The sequence below is a fragment of the Bubalus kerabau genome, chromosome X, assembly GCF_029407905.1.
Source record: "Bubalus kerabau isolate K-KA32 ecotype Philippines breed swamp buffalo chromosome X, PCC_UOA_SB_1v2, whole genome shotgun sequence".
In the NCBI taxonomy this organism is placed as follows: Eukaryota; Metazoa; Chordata; class Mammalia; order Artiodactyla; family Bovidae; genus Bubalus; species Bubalus kerabau.
In genome coordinates this window covers 14,720,506-14,737,884 of record NC_073647.1, presented here as the reverse complement: position 1 = coordinate 14,737,884, position 17,379 = coordinate 14,720,506, and the positions used below count along the sequence as shown (strand labels likewise).

Below are 17,379 nucleotides of genomic sequence, written 5' to 3'. Positions count from 1 at the left end.
CAATTTTCACTTTCGTGCGCTGGAGTAGGAAATAGCAACCCACTCCAGTGTTCTTGCCTGGAGAATCCCAGGGACGGGGGAGCCTGGTGGACTGCCGTCTATGAGGTCACAGAGAGTTGGACACGGCTGAAGTGACTTAGCATTTAGCATAGCACCAGCCTCCGGGCGCCATGTTTTTAACTGTGTAACTAAATGAGCTTGCCTCCGTAGGAGCCTGCCAGGGGACTGGCTGCTCTGATGAGGCCAAGAAAAGTATGGAACACCCACCTCCTAAGAATAAGCCTTCACTCTGAACACTTATACTCTCATTTGTCCCTGTGGTTGCCTCCATCCCGAAAGCTCTTTATCTCCATGTTTGCTTGTGAAAATCTTGCCCATCCCGCAGGACCTCTCCCAAAGCCCCAGGGGACTGTGCCGAAGCATCTGCCTCTGGAACTGAGAGTTGAGAACAGCACCAAAGTGCAGGAAGGGAGCTGCCCCTCCCCTTGACTATTCCTCTCCACGTTTTCCGGGCTCTGAGTTACAAGGCAAGCTGGCACCTCCAACCTAAACACACAGGCACATATATTTGGTTGAGTCTGTCTAGGTTCAAGCAGAAGCTGATTGGCTGCTGTCTGATGGTTGGCAAAATACCCCGTATTATTTAGTGGGGATTCAGGACAGGCCCACTTGGCCAGCTTGGGGTCCTGGAGCCAGGCCCCCAGCACATCCCAGGCTCATCTCACCCAACCCCACAGGCGAAGTGCCCTGCCACGCACCAGCCCCCCAGCTGGCTCTTCCCCCCCCCCCGCCTCCGCACCCCCCTCCCCCACGTCGGGAATCCAGGAGCGCTGGTTCCGGGTGAATTTCAAGCCCCGCCCCGAGGCTCCATCCACCCCTCCTTCCTGCCCCCTTTTGACCCCTCCCAGCCCGCCACGTGCTACCTGGCCTCCCACGTCCGCCCCTCCCGCCGCCTGCGCCCCCTTGCGCTCGGCCCCCGCGTCGTCCTTGTCCCAAGTCGACTTCGCTCCCTCAGCCCTCGCCGTCGGCAGCATTTCCCACCTGGAACCGCGTTGCCGCCGCCCTCGCTGCCGCGCGCCGCCCACGCTCCGCTCGCCTGACCGCGACTCCTCGCCCGGCTCGCCAGCCCTGTCTTCCCACGCCGCCACCCGCCCGCCGCCCGGCATGGCCCTGCAGCAAACAGGTAAGAAGACGCCGGAAGAGCCTGCGCCGCAGAAGGCCACAGAGGGCTCGTCGTCGCTGAGCTCGTCGTCGCCGGGCTCGGCGGCGGTGCACGCAGACGGCCCGCAGCCTCCCAAGAAGCCCAAGCGGATGGTGGTGCGGCGCTCACTGGTGGACTACCTGAAGGGGCGCGAGGTGGGCGCGCGGGGCCGCGCGGGGCTCTCAGGCTTCGATAGCGAGCTGCATGGCCTCGCGGTGCGGAAGCTGCCAGAGCTGCTGCGGGAGCGCGAACTGTCCTTGGGCACCATGGACAAGGTGTTCGCGTCGCAGTGGCTGAACGCCAGGCAGGTGGTGTGCGGTACCAAGTGCAACACGCTCTTCGTGATGGACGTGCAGTCCAGCCAGATAATGCGCATCCCCCTCATGCGGGATCGTCGGCACTCGCCGGCCCACGCCCAGCAGGGCTGCGGCATCCATGCCGTCCAGCTGAATCCCTCCAAGACGCTGCTGGCCACCGGGGGCGAGAACCCCAACAGCCTGGCCATCTACTGGTTGCCAACGCTGGATCCCTTGTGCCTGGGCGACCACGGCCACAAAGACTGGATCTTCGCCATCGACTGGATGAGCGACACGGTGGTGGTGAGCGGCTCCCGCGACGGCACCTTGGGCATCTGGAAGATAGACCCCGACGTATTCCGGAGCAGCATGGCCTGGCGCCGTGCTGCAGGGCTCTCCGTGTATGCCCACATCCGTCCCTTGGAAGTGGAGGATGTCCCCAGGGCCGACACCAACCCAGGTAACTGCAAGGTGCGGGCTGTGGCCTTCGGCGCCAAGAGGCAGGAGCTGGGAGCCGTGACCGTGGATGGCTACTTCCACCTGTGGAAAGCCCAGAATACCCTGTCCAGGCTGCTGTCCATCAGGCTGCCTTACTGCAGAGACAACGTGTGCCTGACCTACTGCGATGAGTTGTCCCTGTACGCGGTAGGCTCCCAGTCCCATATCTCTTTCCTGGATCTGCGCCAGGGTCACCAGAGCATCCGACACCTGTGCTCCCGTGAGGGCGGCACGAGTGTGCGCTCCCTGAGCTTCTATGAGCACATCGTCACCGTGGGCACCGGCCAGGGCTCTCTGCTCTTCTATGACGTCCGCGCGCAGAAGTTCCTGGAGGAGAAGGTCTCTGACAGCCAGCGCTCCTCTCCGCGGCCCACAGGGAGGAAGTTCAGGCTGATCTGTGGCAGAGGCTGGCTCAACCAAGATGACCTGCAGATGAACTACTTCAGTGCCTTGGGCGAGTTGCCTAATGCTGTCTACACCCACTGTTACAACTGGCCGGAGATGAAGCTCTTCGTCGCTGGCGGCCCTCTTCCTTCAAGCCTCCGTGGGAACTATGCAGGCCTCTGGAGCTAAGGATGACCGCCCTGTCCTCAAAGTGCCCAGATTTACCTTCCGGTCCCCTCGCGCTTTTCTCCTTTGCCCTGTGTTTGTGCTTTTGAGTCTGTGTGGCTTTTATCTTTCAGATTAAAAAAATCCAGTTTACCTCTGCTTAGGGTATTAGGCGAAGAGAGATGGCGACCTAGAGAGTGAGTTACCCTTCAGTCAGTCAAAATTTGGCTTTAACACTTTTATACACCTGTCCAATAGTGTCGTTTTGAATTATACACAAAAAGTTTGACTAATTCTTAGCTCTGTTTACTGTCTGAGTCGTTTATGTATTCTCTCACTTTAATGCCTGGCAGTCATGGTTTTACAATTCTGTATATTTTCTTTTTCTGTTACCAGTATTATGATGATACTGTTTTGGTCGTTTTTCATCACAGATAGATGGTATATTGAGAGTATTTTTTAAAAAAAGAGTTTGTACATGTGTTCTGGAAAGCTGGCTGTAGTATTATAGTGTTGTTCCAGTGGGAAGGTACATGCCAGTTTCTAGATTACCAGGTTTTGGAAGCATTCCATTTGCAAATTGTAATCTTCATGTTTGTAGTTTGTAAATTGTTGGTGCTAAACATGCTGTTTAAGAACTTCATTCATGTTGAAAACAAGATTGTCATACAATCTTGGGTTTTTTGGTACCAAAATCTCAATTGGTCAGAACACTTTAGGAATGCAAGGGTTCTGCTGATTGACTTTTCAGAATTAATCTAAAAACCCATTTTCTCTTTTAAGTTTTCCTGACCTGTTGTTAAATAGATAACGGAATATATATTTTCTCACTTCTTGCCTTAGTAGTATTAACACTTGTGAGTATATTTGAATGTTTGTTGTTTAAGGTACTTGCACAGTTTCAGTGCCATCATTCAAAGTGGATTCCATGTATGAAAATGTAGAATGTATCACAGGCTAGGTAGAATGTATACTGATCCTGATCCAGGGTATAGAACTGGATATTTTTGCTTTTGCTGTTTTCAATACCAAATACTGTACTTGAACATGCTTTAAAATTTCTAATTCTGCTTAACAAAGTCATAGAAAAATACTGCAAAGAAGGAAAATGAACCCAGTCCCTACTTCTGAAAAAGATTGTTAGTTTGTAAAGTTAAATTTGTTAAGATTTTATTTTGTCAAGTTCAAAGATTCTTATCTAAAGTAGAATAAACAGATTGTTAAAAAGTTGTTGTGATGTTATGGCTCTCAATACAGTAATATGCGAGATTATCAAGCATACAGGATGTTTATTCTAAGAAGATGGGCCAGAAAGTAAAAGTAAATGCCATTAGGTTGAAGAAAAGTACTTTGGAGCATAGACAAATACAAAACATGGTTTGTTAGGAAAACAGATTGTACTTCTCCATATGTGAGAATACTGGAAGTGAGGAGAGAGACTGGCCTTTCCTCACAACTGGCCAGGTTGTGCTGATCTTGCATTAGTGTTGTGGCATGTCTGTTTTTCCTTAAATATTTCAGCACTCAGATGTTGCCTTGGTGTCCATTACATGCTGTTCAATTGAAAATCTGAACCAATTGAGTAATATAATGAGTGATTCTAAAAGTAAGTTAAGAAATACAGTGGGGAAAAGCAGTTTTTGTTTACAGAGATCATGTTAACAGGGTTGTATAGTTGTTATATTGGAGAAGGAAATGGCAACCCACTCCAGTACTCTTGCCTGGAAAACTCCATGGATGGAGGAGCCTGGTAGGCTACAGTCCATGGGGGTCTCAAAGAGTTGGACACAACTGAGCAACTTCACCTTCTTCCTTTCTGTAGTTCCTTTTGGAGAAGGAAATGGCAACCTATTCCAGTGTTCTTTCCTGGAGAATCCTATGGACAGAGGGTCCTGGCGGGCTACAGTCTATGGGGTTGCAAGAGTCGGACACTACTAAGCAACTAACACACACATAGTTGTTATATGAGCTTCCCAGGTGACACTAGTGGTGAAGAACTAGCTTGTCATTGCAGGAGATGTAAGAGACGTGGGTTTGATCCCTGGGTTGGGAAGATCCCCTGGAGAAGGAAATGGCAACCCACTCCAATACTGTTGCCTGAAGAATCCCATGGACGGAGGAGCCTGGAAGGCTGCAGTCCATGGGGTTGCAAAGAAGCGAATCAGCATAGTTGTTATATAGCAATAAAATGTATTTGTATGCATTTATGTGTCTCCAACTCAGTTGTAAATGTCTTAAGAGCAGAGAATGTAACTGTCATTTTTATATTCTCAAATTTCTCCACTAATGCCTAGTAAAATCATAGGCAATCAGTAAATGTTTACTGAATGAATGTACTTGCCTCTAGAAACCTAAAGTTCAATGCATAAATACATAAAATTTTGACCGTTAAATAATATGGAATCCTGTTGTATTTTCCTGTCTTTTTACCGTAAGTGAAAGTCACGCCATCGTGTCTGACTCTGTGGCCCCATGGAGTATACAGTCCATGGAATTCTCCAGGCCAGAATACTGGAGTGGGTAGGTGTTCCCTTCTGCAGGGGATCTTCCCAACTCAGGAATCGAACCAGGGTCTCCTGCATGGCAGGGGGATTCTGTACCAGCCGAGCTACCAGGGAAGCGTCCCCCTCCCCTGCTTTTTTTTTTTTTTTTTTTTTTTTTTTACCATAACATTTACCCTAATTCATTTCTGGTGAGACCATGGTGCTTATCCATTCATAAGCTTTCCATATGTGATACCAGAAGATAAAGGAAAATGTATACGTTTTCGATGCCATTGGAATTTTGTATTTTCACCTGAAGATACTTATATTTGAAGATTTCTTTAAAATACTTTGCTTTTTACAAAGTTAAGTTTTGAAAGATCTTTTTTTGTAGGCAGTTTCTGTTTTTCCTTTGTGTGTGTATATTTACTAAAAACTTCTTTAGATATTACCCAAAAACTTGACCTAAGTATTCACTGCCTGTCTTCTTGTAGGTTATAGGGTATTTTTATGGTTCTTCATCATTGTTTGGGGACATTGGGCGAACATTTTCAGAGGAAATGACACTTTCTCTGTGAGGTGATATTTTAAACAATTAGAAGGAACGTCTCCCAATTTTTTCCTCTTGCTTAGCCCTTAACTTCATCACTGACTCACTCAGTGTTCTCATGATTTAGGGTGTTATCGCCTTCATGTCAGATCACATGGCTAGCCCTTAAAAAACTAGATAGCCTAACTCTGTATTTATATTAGTAGAAGTTTAATTATTTTAAATGTTTTCTAGTTCCGGGTAAATGCGATTTACAGGAGTACAATTAACTGTGTAACCTATGAGGGTGAAATAATTAAAAAAGTAACCATGCCAGCATTTCAAGAAACGCATACATACAGTTCGCTTAAAACAAGGGAGTACATGGCTGTAAGTACAAATTACCTATCACTGTTGCCTGGAAAAATTAGTTAACTTATAACAGTACTTAAAAAAAATTTTAATTCCATTTATCCCTAACTACATATTCCTCCCCAAGCTTGTTGCCGACTCAAAAAATATGTGTTCCTCCCCTTTACTCTCTAGATGAGATAATTTCTAAATTTTCTTTAAAAAGGAGAGAGAATTTACTAATCAAGGATATCCACTGAAATAAACTGAGATGACTACTCTGGAAAAAATTCATCTGTTAAGTACACTGTAGCTTAAATGATAAACAAAATCAAATTCTCTGGACTTTGATTTTTTATCTGACTGTACTGCATGTTGAACAAGTTGTCCAAATTTTTCCATTAATTGCCAGTTTATAGCCATATTAGAAAGCAATTCAAAAAGCCCCCCCTGCCCCCCGGATGTTTTACTGACAGCTTCCTAATCTCTGCTTGGGTAACCCAACTATATTAAACATGTCACTATATGAGCTGCTCAGGAATGCAGTTCAGTGAGAACAACATGTACTTAAGTGAAAGCTGCTGCTGCTGCTGCTGCTAAGTCGCTTCAGTCCTGTCCAACTCGGTGCGACCCCATAGACAGCAGCCCACCAGGCTCTTCCATCCCTGGGATTCTTCAGGCAAGAACGCTAGAGTGGGTTTCCATTTCCTTCTCCAATGCATGCATGCATGCTAAGTCGCTTCAGTTGTGTCCGACTCTATGCGACCCTATGGACAGCAGCCCACCAGGCTCCTCTGTCCACAGGATTCTCTAGGCAAGAATACTGGAGTGGGTTGCCATTTCCTTCTCCATTTAAGTGAAAGAAAGGCTGCAGGGTCCGTAGGTGTTTAAGGGATGCTATTTTAAGAGCTGCTGAAAAGGGTTGCCTGAAAGTATTTCCCCTTCTTGGCCGGCTGCAAACCCAGAAACATTGAGCAGTGGAAGGTGGCCTCATTAAAGGACAGTGTGTTTACAGGAAGTTGCCATGACCCTCAAGTCTCAACTCAGACCTACCGAAACAATTTACTTCCAAACACACCATTTTATCTGAGTGTTTTCAAATTAATCCATTCAGACACAAAAATGAGAGCAACAACGAAACAGGACATCTGCCATAAAGGTTGATGATAAGAGCTGAGCTGAAAGATACCTGATTCACTAGTTGTAAAAATTCGCTAATGAAAAGAAAAGGTAAATAGAGTATTAAGGATATTTACTAAGTACAATGAGAAAATGGGAAAAAATAAGAATGAATTCTGCTAGAAAGGACATGGGGAGCTCCCAGAAGATAGAATACTAGAGCTGGGTCTGGAAAATAAAATAACGGTGGAGAGGGAATATTGGTTCGAAAGTATATTGTGAGTGCCTGGAATGTACATACATACTAGAATGTTACGGTTGGACCTGGTACAATTTGAAATGTGCCTGGAGTTTCTAGATAGGAATGTCTGGTTGGTAGTTAGAAATACAGTTCTGAAGCTCGTAAAAGAAGTTAAGGCTAGAGATACAGATATAGTGATGGTATAGATACCATCACTATAGAAATGGTACTTGACAGAGACTGAGGGGTGTAGGATCTCAGAAGTTAGGTCTTCTGATTCTCATCCCAAAACTCACCCATATATATAGATGCGCAGACCTATATGCATTACTACATGTCTGGTGGGCTTCCCAGGTGGCTTAGTGGTAAGGAATCCACCTGCCAAGGCAAGAGATGTGAGTTCTATCCCTTGCTCAGGAAGATACCCTGGAGTAGGAAATGGAAACCCACTCTAGGATTCTTGCCTGGAAAATCCCATGGACAGAGGAGCCTAGCAGGCTACAGTCCATGGGGTCACAGAGTCAAACACGACTGATTGTGCACACATGCGCATGCACACACACACAGATATCTGGCACATACTAGGCAATTAATGACTTGTACATGGATGGCCAATGAATGTTTGTTTTGTGGATAATAAACACTACTTAGTTCCCCCCCCCCCAAAAAAAAATAACATTTCATCATTTCACTTGGTAATGATCAATTTTTAAATTTCCCTAGTGCAATCATATTCACCAAAGATGATCAGGGAAGTCTACCAAAGGTTGCTGTTGTAAGTAAAGAAAAATCTATATTTTGGTTCGATGTTTGTACATCCTTTCTAGAATGTAGGTCATTCTACAGTTGGGCAAGAAGAAAAATAAATATTGATGATACTTTCCATACCAATGACTTTTTTGTTTTTCCATTTTGGAGGTACAGTTCACTGAAGCAAACACATTGATGATGTCAATGAGGGTTATGGTGCTATTTTCACCTTTTCTAATGCCATTATTGTGCCATTCTCTGTTTCAACCTAAGGCATTCATGTTTCATGTTGATTAAATTTTAACATCTAAATTGCCCTTTTATGTCACGCACAAATGATAAACTTGAATATTCCAGTCAGAGGGCAGCAACTTTAGTTTCCTCTAAGCTCCTAGTAAATTCATCAAATAATATCCCCCAGCACCTTAGATATGGTTCATTGTTTTTCCTGCTTCCTTACTAACCCAGAGATACAGGATTGAGTGTGATTTTTGGCTTTGAATTATGCCATGTATGACTAAAAGTAGACCCTGTTTTACACAATAGATGACATTCCTGGACTTATGTACATGAAGCACATTTTTAAAAATGGAATCACATATTTCCTCATTGATTTACATTATAATTTTAGAAGTGTCATCTTGATTATGGATTGATTTCCAATTGACAGTGGTTTCTAACATGTTGCCACTGCCTCCACCTCTGAGACAAGTACTTTAAGTCCTCAAATAAATGCTAAGTGATGTAATGGAACCCCCTATTTCAAAGAATATTAAAGCATACTTTCAGAATGTGATAAATTAAGTCTTATTTCATTTGTGTAGAAAGTGGGGTTTCTTAAAATAGGACATCCTGTAATTTGATTTGCTCTGTATACATTTATCACCAGCCAGAGAAAATTCTACATCTTTATATGTTATGCCTAACAGCTTTCTTCTTTCTTTTTCTCTGGTCTTTCTTTATGAATATTACCCTAAGAAAAGGGGTTTGGCTTATTGAAACTCCCAGGGGATGATAAATAATGCTTTGTTTTTCCTTACTACTTTAAACTTTTAAAAACTTTGGATATTTAAGTCAGTTTTTTAAAAGATGGCTTCAGCAGCATCATGTGAAGACTGACTGTCCCTCCAGAAATAATAATATAAAATGTTTCCTTGGTTGCCTTCTTAATGATCAGGGATTTTTTTTAATTATTTTTTTTTTCCACTGTGGTAAAACACACACAACATACAATTTATCATCTTACACATTTTTAAGTGTACAGCTCAGTACTGTTAAGTATATTTGCATTGTGCAACTAATCTCCAGGACTTTGACATCTTGCAAAACTGAAACTCTATACACACTAAACAAAATGTTTCCATTCCTACCTCCCCACCAACTCCTGGCAACTGCCATTCCACTTTCTCTCTGAGTTTGACTATACTAGCTAGCTCGTATAAGTAGAATCAATCAATATTTCCCTTTTCTGTAGCTAATTTATTTCACTTAATAAAATTTCCTTAAGGGTCATCCATGTTGTATCATGTCAACACTTTCTTCCTTTTAAACACTAAATGGTATTCCATTGTCTGTATATACTACAGTGTACTTATCCATCCATTTGTTGATGGACACTGGATGGACTCTTGGCTGTCGTGAATAATGCTGCTATGAACGTAAGAGTCTTCTAGACTCTGCTTTCAGCTATTTTGGATAGATACCAAAAATGCAAATGCTGAATCTTATGGTAATTCTGTTTTTGATTTCTGTTTTCCATAGTAGCTATACCATTTTACATTCCTACTAAGAGTGCACAAGTGTTCCAATTTCCCCATAGCTTCAACAGCATTTATTTTCTGTTTTCCTTTTTCTTTGACAGTGACATCTTCATGGGGTGTGAGGTGTCAGGGGCTGCTTTTAAACTCATTTCAATTTATAATTGATTATACAAACATTCCAGCCCAACCCTTAAGTATTAATAGTATGCTACATGTGGAACAGAATATAAACCTATGATTATTTTGGGGAGAAATCATAATGAGTTAGGGGCAAGGGAGTTTTGAAAGATATCAAACATATAGAAAATCTGTTTTCTTTATATATTTTTCTTTAAAAGGTCTACTAGGTTGGATAATTTGAAATTTAGACTTTGAATTGCCACTTGAAAAAATTCTCAATACATTTAATCGCTAATTTATTTATTTGAGCACATCTAATATTCCTAACTAGATGTAAGGGAAAAGTTATACCTTAATTGTTATCATTGGTGTATTTTCAAGGGAAATACCTATAGTAAAATTTAGTTTCAGAAGTAACTAGTAATTATATTCTGCCCAAGGATATAAGTTTCTTACAATTGACCTTAGCCTAAAGTTTCTTAGGAGTGTCTTGGGAAATAAAGTGAGTTATAAATAGAGGAAATGTCACTTTCAGTGGCAGTTGATGGAGCAAAACATCATAGAAAGTTTCAACACCTGAAACGAATTTTAAACTCCGAGTGTACTGCTAGAAAATCTGTTTTAAATAATGGATGAAACAAACTACCTCTTGCTATCCAGTCTGTTTTACAGGTCAGATTACATAACCAACAAGAAGCTATTGAACCTCTCAGTAAATAACTGAATATTTTCAGCAAGTAACTATTCTAAAATAGCCATCTTAAAATATTGTGTATTTGGAAAGATCTAGTCTCCTTCTAGACCCTTAAAATTTTGCTGCTTTTATTATCAGAAAAATATATTGGAATATATAAAGGTGGAATGCCAAGACATTTTTAATCTCTTCGATTGGCCATCTATATTTATAAATTTTGCAGCGTTTCAAAATGGCTAGCAGCTTTTCCTGTTTTAAAGATCTCTTTCAAGCCAATCCCCAAATTTTATATTTTATCACACTTTGCTCTCACTACTGATTTACTCATATATTTCTAATATTGCGAGCATTTTGCAAAACCATGTTTTAAATGTTGACTCTTTACTCCTCAATAAAGTGCATGGCATAATAAATGCCTGATATATTTTGAACAAACTGATTTGTAAATGAGATTTATTTGGCTTTCTTGATGGTTAGGAGCATCTCACTTCGTTATAAATGAGAACTGTAACATCTGTGTGTATGTGTGTGTGTGTGTATATATATATATATATATATATAATGAAGTTTGATATTTGTCATATACACTCTTCTAGATATTCTTGCTAAGAGTCTTTTTACCTTCAAGACTTGGTATATTGGATTAAGAGATGGGATTCTCCTTAGTATATTCTAATTAGCGTGTGCTAGACATTCTTTTGAATTCACTGTAATGGACCACGCACAATCACGCCGGCTGCTGCGACAGACCGCTCAGAAGCATGGCCTAGAGGAGCTACCCCTCGCCCAAGGTCAGGGGCAGCGACCGAGAGGAGGGGCCGAGAGGAGCTACCCCACGCCCGAGGTCAGGGCGGTGGCCGAGAGGAGCGAGGTCAGGGCAGCAGCCGAGAGGAGCTACCCCAGGTCCAAGGAGCAGCAGCTGCGTGGGTGCACAAGGGCCAAAAGGAGCTACTCCACGTTCAAGGTCAGGAGGGGTGGCCGTGAGGAGATACCCCTCGTCCAAGGTAAGAGAAACCCAAGTAAGACAATAGGTGTTGCGAGAGGGCATCAGAGGGCAGACACACTGAAACCATAATCACAGAAAACTAGCCAGTCTGATCACACGGGCCACAGCCTTGTCTAACTCAATGAAACTAAGCCATGTCGTGTGGGGCCACCCAAGACGGGAGGGTTGTGGTGGAGAGGTCTGACAGAATGTGGTCCACTGGAGAAGGGAATGGCAAACCACTTCAGTATTCTTGCCTTGAGAACCCCATGAACAGTATGAAAAGGAAAAATGATAGGACACTGAAAGGGGAACTCCCCGGGATGGTAGGTGCCCAATATGCTACTGGAGATCAGTGGAGAAATAACTGCAGAAAGAATGAAGGCATGGAGCCAAAGCAAAAACAATACCCAGTTGTGGATGTGAACGGTGATAGAAGCAAGGTCCATTGCTGTAAAGAGGAATAATGCATAGGAACCTGGAATGTCAGGTCCACGAATCAAGGAAAATTGGAAGTGGTCAAACAGGAGATGACAAGAGTGAATGTCGACATTCTAGGAATCAGTGAACTAAAATGGACTGCTGCTGCTGCTGCTAAGTCGCTTCGGTCATGTCCGACCCTGCATGACCCCATAGACGGCAGCCTGCCAGGCTCCCCCGTCCCTGGGATTCTCCAGGCAAGAACACTGGAGTGGGCTGCCATTTCCTTCTCCAATGCATGAAAGTGAAAAGTCAAAGTGAAGTCGCTCAGTCGTGTCCAACTCGTAGCGACCCCATGGACCGCAGCCTACCAGGCTCCTCCATCCATGGGATTTTCCAGGCAGGAGTACTGGAGTGGGGTGCCATTGCCTTGGGTGTATTTAACTCAGATGACCATTATATCTACTACTGTGGGCAGGAATCCCTTAGAAGAAATGGAGTAGCCATCATGGTCAACAAAAGAGTCCGAAATGCAGTACTTGGATGCTATCTCAAAAACGACAGAATGATCTCTGTTCGTTTCCAAGGCAAACCATTCAATATCACAATGATCCAAGCCTATGCCCCAAACAGTAACGCTGAAAAAGCTGAAGTGGAACGGTTCTGTGAAGACCTACAAGACCTTTTAGAAGTAACACCCAAAAAAAAGATGTCCTTTTCATTATAGGGGACTGGAATGCAAAAGTAGGAAGTCAAGAAACACCTGGAGTAACAGGTAAATTTGGCCTTGGAGTACAGAATGAAGCAGGGCAAAGGCTAATAGAGTTCTGCCAAGAGAACGCACTGGTCATAGCAAACATCCTCTTCCAACAACACAAGAGAAGACTCCACACATGGACATCACCAGATGGTCAACACGGAAATCAGAGTGATTATATTCTTTGCAGCCAAAGATGGAGAAGCTCTATACAGTCAGCAAAAACAAGACCGGGAGCTGACTGTGGCTCAGATCATGAGCTCCGTATTGCCAAATTCAGACTGAAATTGAAGAAAGTACAGAAAACCACTAGATCATTCAGGTATGACCTAAATCAAATTACTAATGATTATACAGTGGAAGTGAGAAATAGATTTAAGGGACTAGATCTGAAAGATAGACTGCCTGATGAACTAGGGACAGAGGTTCGTGACATTCTACAGAGACAGGGATCAAGACCATCCCCATGGAAAAGAAATGCAAAAAAGCAAAATGGCTGTCTGGGGAGACCTTACAAATAGCTGTGAAAAGAAGAGAAGCAAAAAGCAAAGGAGAAAAGGAAAGATATTAACATCTGAATGCAGAGTTCCAAAGAATAGCAAGAAGAGATAAGAAAGCCTTCCTCAGCAATCAATGCAAAGAAATAGAGGAAAACAACAGAATGGATAAGACTAGAGAGCTCTTCAGGAAAATTAGAGATACCCAGGGAACATTTCATGCAAAGATGGGGTCGATAAAGGACAGAAATGGTATGGACCTAACAGAAGCAGAAGATATTAAGAAAAGGTGGCAAGAATACACAGAAGAAGTATACAAAAAAGATCTTCATGACCCAGATAATCACGATGGTGTGATCACTCACCTAGAGCCAGACATCCTGGAATGTGAAGTCAAGTGGGCCTTAGAAAGCATCACTAGGAACAAAGCTAGTGGAGGTGATGGACTTCCAGTTGAGCTATTTCAAATCCTGAAAGATGATGCTGTGAAAGTGCTGCCCTCAATAGGCCAGCCAATTTGGCCTCAGCAGTGGCCACAGGACTGGAAAAGGTCAGTTTTCATTCCAATTCCAAAGAAAGGCAATGCCAAAGAATGCTCAAACTACCGCACAATTGCACTCATCTCACACGCTAGAAAAGTAATGCTCAAAATTCTCCAAGCCAGGCTTCAGCAATATGTGAACCGTGAACTTCCAGATGTTCAAGCTGGTTTTAGAAAAGGCAGAGGAAACAGAGATCAAATTGCCACCATCCGCTGGATCATCGAAAAAGCAGGAGAGTTCCAGAAAAACATCTATTTCTGCTTTATTGACTATGCCAAAGCCTTTGACTGTGTGGATCACAGTAAACTGTGGAAAATTCTGAAAGAGATGGGAATACCAGACCACCTGACTTGCCTCCTGAGAAATCTGTATGCAGATCAGGAAGCAACAGTTAAAACTGGACATGGAACAACAGATTGGTTCCAAATAGGAAAAGGAGTACGTCAAGGCTGTATATTGTCACCCTACTTATTTAACTTATATGCAGAGTACATCATGAGAAACGCTGGGCTGGAGGAAGCACAGGCTGGAATCAAGATTGCCAGGAGAAATATCAATAACCTCAGATACGCAGATGACACCACCCTTATGGGAGAAAGTGAAGAGGAACTAAAGAGCCTCTTGATGAAAGAGAAAGAGGAGAGTGAAAAAGTTGGCTTAAAGCTCAACATTCAGGAAACGAAGATCATGGCATCCAGTCCCATCACTTCATGGTGAACAGATGGGGAAACAGTGGAAACAGTGGCTGACTTTATTTTTCTAGGCTCCAAAATCACTGTGGATGGTGATTGCAGCCATGAAATTAAAAGACACTTACTCCTTGGAAGGAAAGTTATGACCAACCTAGACAGCATATTCAAAAGCAGAGACATTACTTTGCCAAGAAAGGTCCGTCTAGTTAAGGCTATGATTTTTCCAGTGGTCATGTATGGATATGGGCGTTGGACTATAAAGAAAGCTGAGTGCAGAAGAATTGATACTTTTGAAGTGTGGTGCTGGAGAAGACTCTTGAGAGTCCCTTGGACTGCAAGGAGATCCAGCCAGTCCATCCTAAAGGAGATCAGTCCTGGGTGTTCATTGGAAGGACTGATGCTAAAGCTGAAACTCCAATACTTTGGCCACCTCGTGAAAAGAACTGACTCATTGGAAAAGACCCTGATGCTGGGAAAGATTGAGGTCAGGAGAAGGGGACAACAGAAGATGAGACAGTTGGATGGCATCACTGACTCGATGGCCATGGGTTTGTGTGGACTCTGGGAGTTGGTGATGGACAGGGAGGCCTGGCATGCTGCAGTTCATGGGGTCGCAAAGAGTCGGACACGACTGAGCGACTGAACTGAACTGAACTGAACATCCCTAATATGTTCAATGGGAGAGATAATCCAGGGCTCCAGTTGTTGTGGTAGGTATTAAATGAAATAATTTATGTAAAGCACTTAGCATACTACCTGTCTTACTAATACATTCAGTAAATAACAGTCCACTAGACGACATCTCTAAGCAGTGAGTACAAGACTATAACTTGAGGTACCAAAGAAAATATAAAACAGTAAATTTGTCTATTATTTAAAAATTATGTTTATACACACTGATATGCAATTTTAAATAAATGTAAATATGTAATCATATCATATATGTTGTGTTTGGAGGGTATTTATGTCTTTCCTTTTTGCTTGCCCCATCCCTATCTCTTTCTCTCTCCTTCCCCCATATCATCTCCCTTTCATATTATTATCATCATATCATCATCCACCACACACAAGTAAACTCCAGGTACCTCTTACTAAAATACTAGGATACATCTACATTGCATTAATCCATTAAATCTCTTTTACATCTCCTCAAGAAAGTATGAAATATATGGGCATAGTATTTTGTGTATATCATATTTAAATAAGCAGACAAACATCAAGGATGCCTTCTTGGATTTTTTTTTTTTTAATTGTGGGAAGTCCTTTGCCTACTACTGGAAGTCCTGGGAGGGGGTGAAAGCACTCTTTTAAACACTTCATTTGGACCTACTAAAGAAGCAGCTGGTCAGTACATTAACCTCAATCATCTAACCTGCACAGTTAGAAGGAAGTTTGACCATTCTCAGAAAGCATCCTGATTCCAGGACCTCACTGAGGTTGTTAGGTTGCAGCCTCCTTAGGTACATTTATGGGGGGAGGGGGGGGTCTGCAATGCTAAATGTTTTCTTTCTGCTCAATTCTATTAGGTGCCTGACAGTTGTGCACAGTGAGGTGAGAGCTGCCCAGGAGAAAGAGTGGCGCTTGACTATGTTTTCCCCTGCCCTAGCCCCCAAATGTTCTAAAGGCCTCTGTCAAGTCAAGAGGCCAGGCTGCACAATTGTAAGCAGAGTCCAATGTGTCAGTGTTAGTTGTTGTTCAGTTGGTCAGTTGTGTCTGACTCTTTGTGACCCCATGGACTGCAGCACACCAGGCTTCCCTGTCCTTCACTATCTCCTGAAGTTTGTTCACACCCATGTCCATTGAGCCAGTGATGCTGTCCAACCATCTCATCCTCTGTTGTCCCCTTCTCTTCCTGCCCTCAATCTTCCCCAGCATCAGGGTCTTTTCCAGTGATTTGGCTCTTTGCATCACATAGCCAAAATATTGGAGCTTCAGCTTCACCATCAGTCCTTCCAATGAATATTCAGGGTTGATTTCCTTTAGGATTGACTGCTTTGATCTCCTTGCTGACCAAGGACCTCTAAAGAGCCTTTTCCAGAACCACAGTTCAAGAGCATCAGTTCTTTGGCACTCAGCCTTCTTTATGGTCCAACGCTCACATCTGTACATGACTACTGGAAAAACCATAGCTTTGACTATAGGTCAGTGTTAGACCTATTGACAAAGGAGTGCTGATAGTTTCTTTTAAAATTTTTCTATCTTAACAAATTTTATTTGTTCCATGATTTATTTTCTCATGATTTTTAAATTTTTATTTTGAGATAATTTTAGATTCACACGTAATGGTAAGAAATAACACAGAGATTCAGTCTATGCTTTACCCAGTTTGCTCCAATGAGAAACCCTAGCAGCGTATCGGTACCAGAATATTGGCATTGACAGTGATGACTTAGAACATTTCCATCACTACAGTGATACCTACTGCAGCCCTGTTATGGACAGAGCCACTTCACTCCCAGCTCCCACTTCATTTAACGCTTGGTAACTAATTTGTCTATTTCTATAAATTGGTCATTTCAAAAATGTTATGTAAATGGAGCCATGCAGTGTTTTAACCTTTTGACATTTGTTTTCTTCATTCAACATAATTTCCTCAAGATTCTTCCTTTACATGTATATGTATGGCTGAGTTCTTCACTGTCTGGCTGAAACTATCAGAACACTGCTAATCAGCTATACGCCAATACAAAACAAAAAGTTAAAAAACTAAACCTTTTCCACCTAAACATTGTTCATTGTTCCCTTATTCTGAACCACATAAAAATATCTAAATTTTTTTCAATATAAAAGTCAACTTCAAAAGATGATTCATTCAAGTTAGAGCATGTATCAGTAGTCTATTCTTTTTGTACTGCTGAGTCATTATCCATGACATAGATGGACGACAGTTTGTTT

The 17,379-nt window shown here is 42.8% G+C and overlaps 1 protein-coding gene across 1 annotated transcript; it reads left to right on the top strand.

Moving 5' to 3' along the window:
• The first annotated feature begins 1,164 nt into the window (after positions 1–1,164).
• On the top strand, positions 1,165–4,903 carry LOC129639549 (DDB1- and CUL4-associated factor 12-like protein 2). Its single transcript, XM_055564682.1, has one exon. It carries the CDS (start codon positions 1,165–1,167, stop codon positions 2,566–2,568), a length of 1,404 nt encoding a protein of 467 aa, XP_055420657.1. The 3' UTR covers positions 2,569–4,903.
• The last annotated feature ends 12,476 nt before the right edge of the window (positions 4,904–17,379 follow it).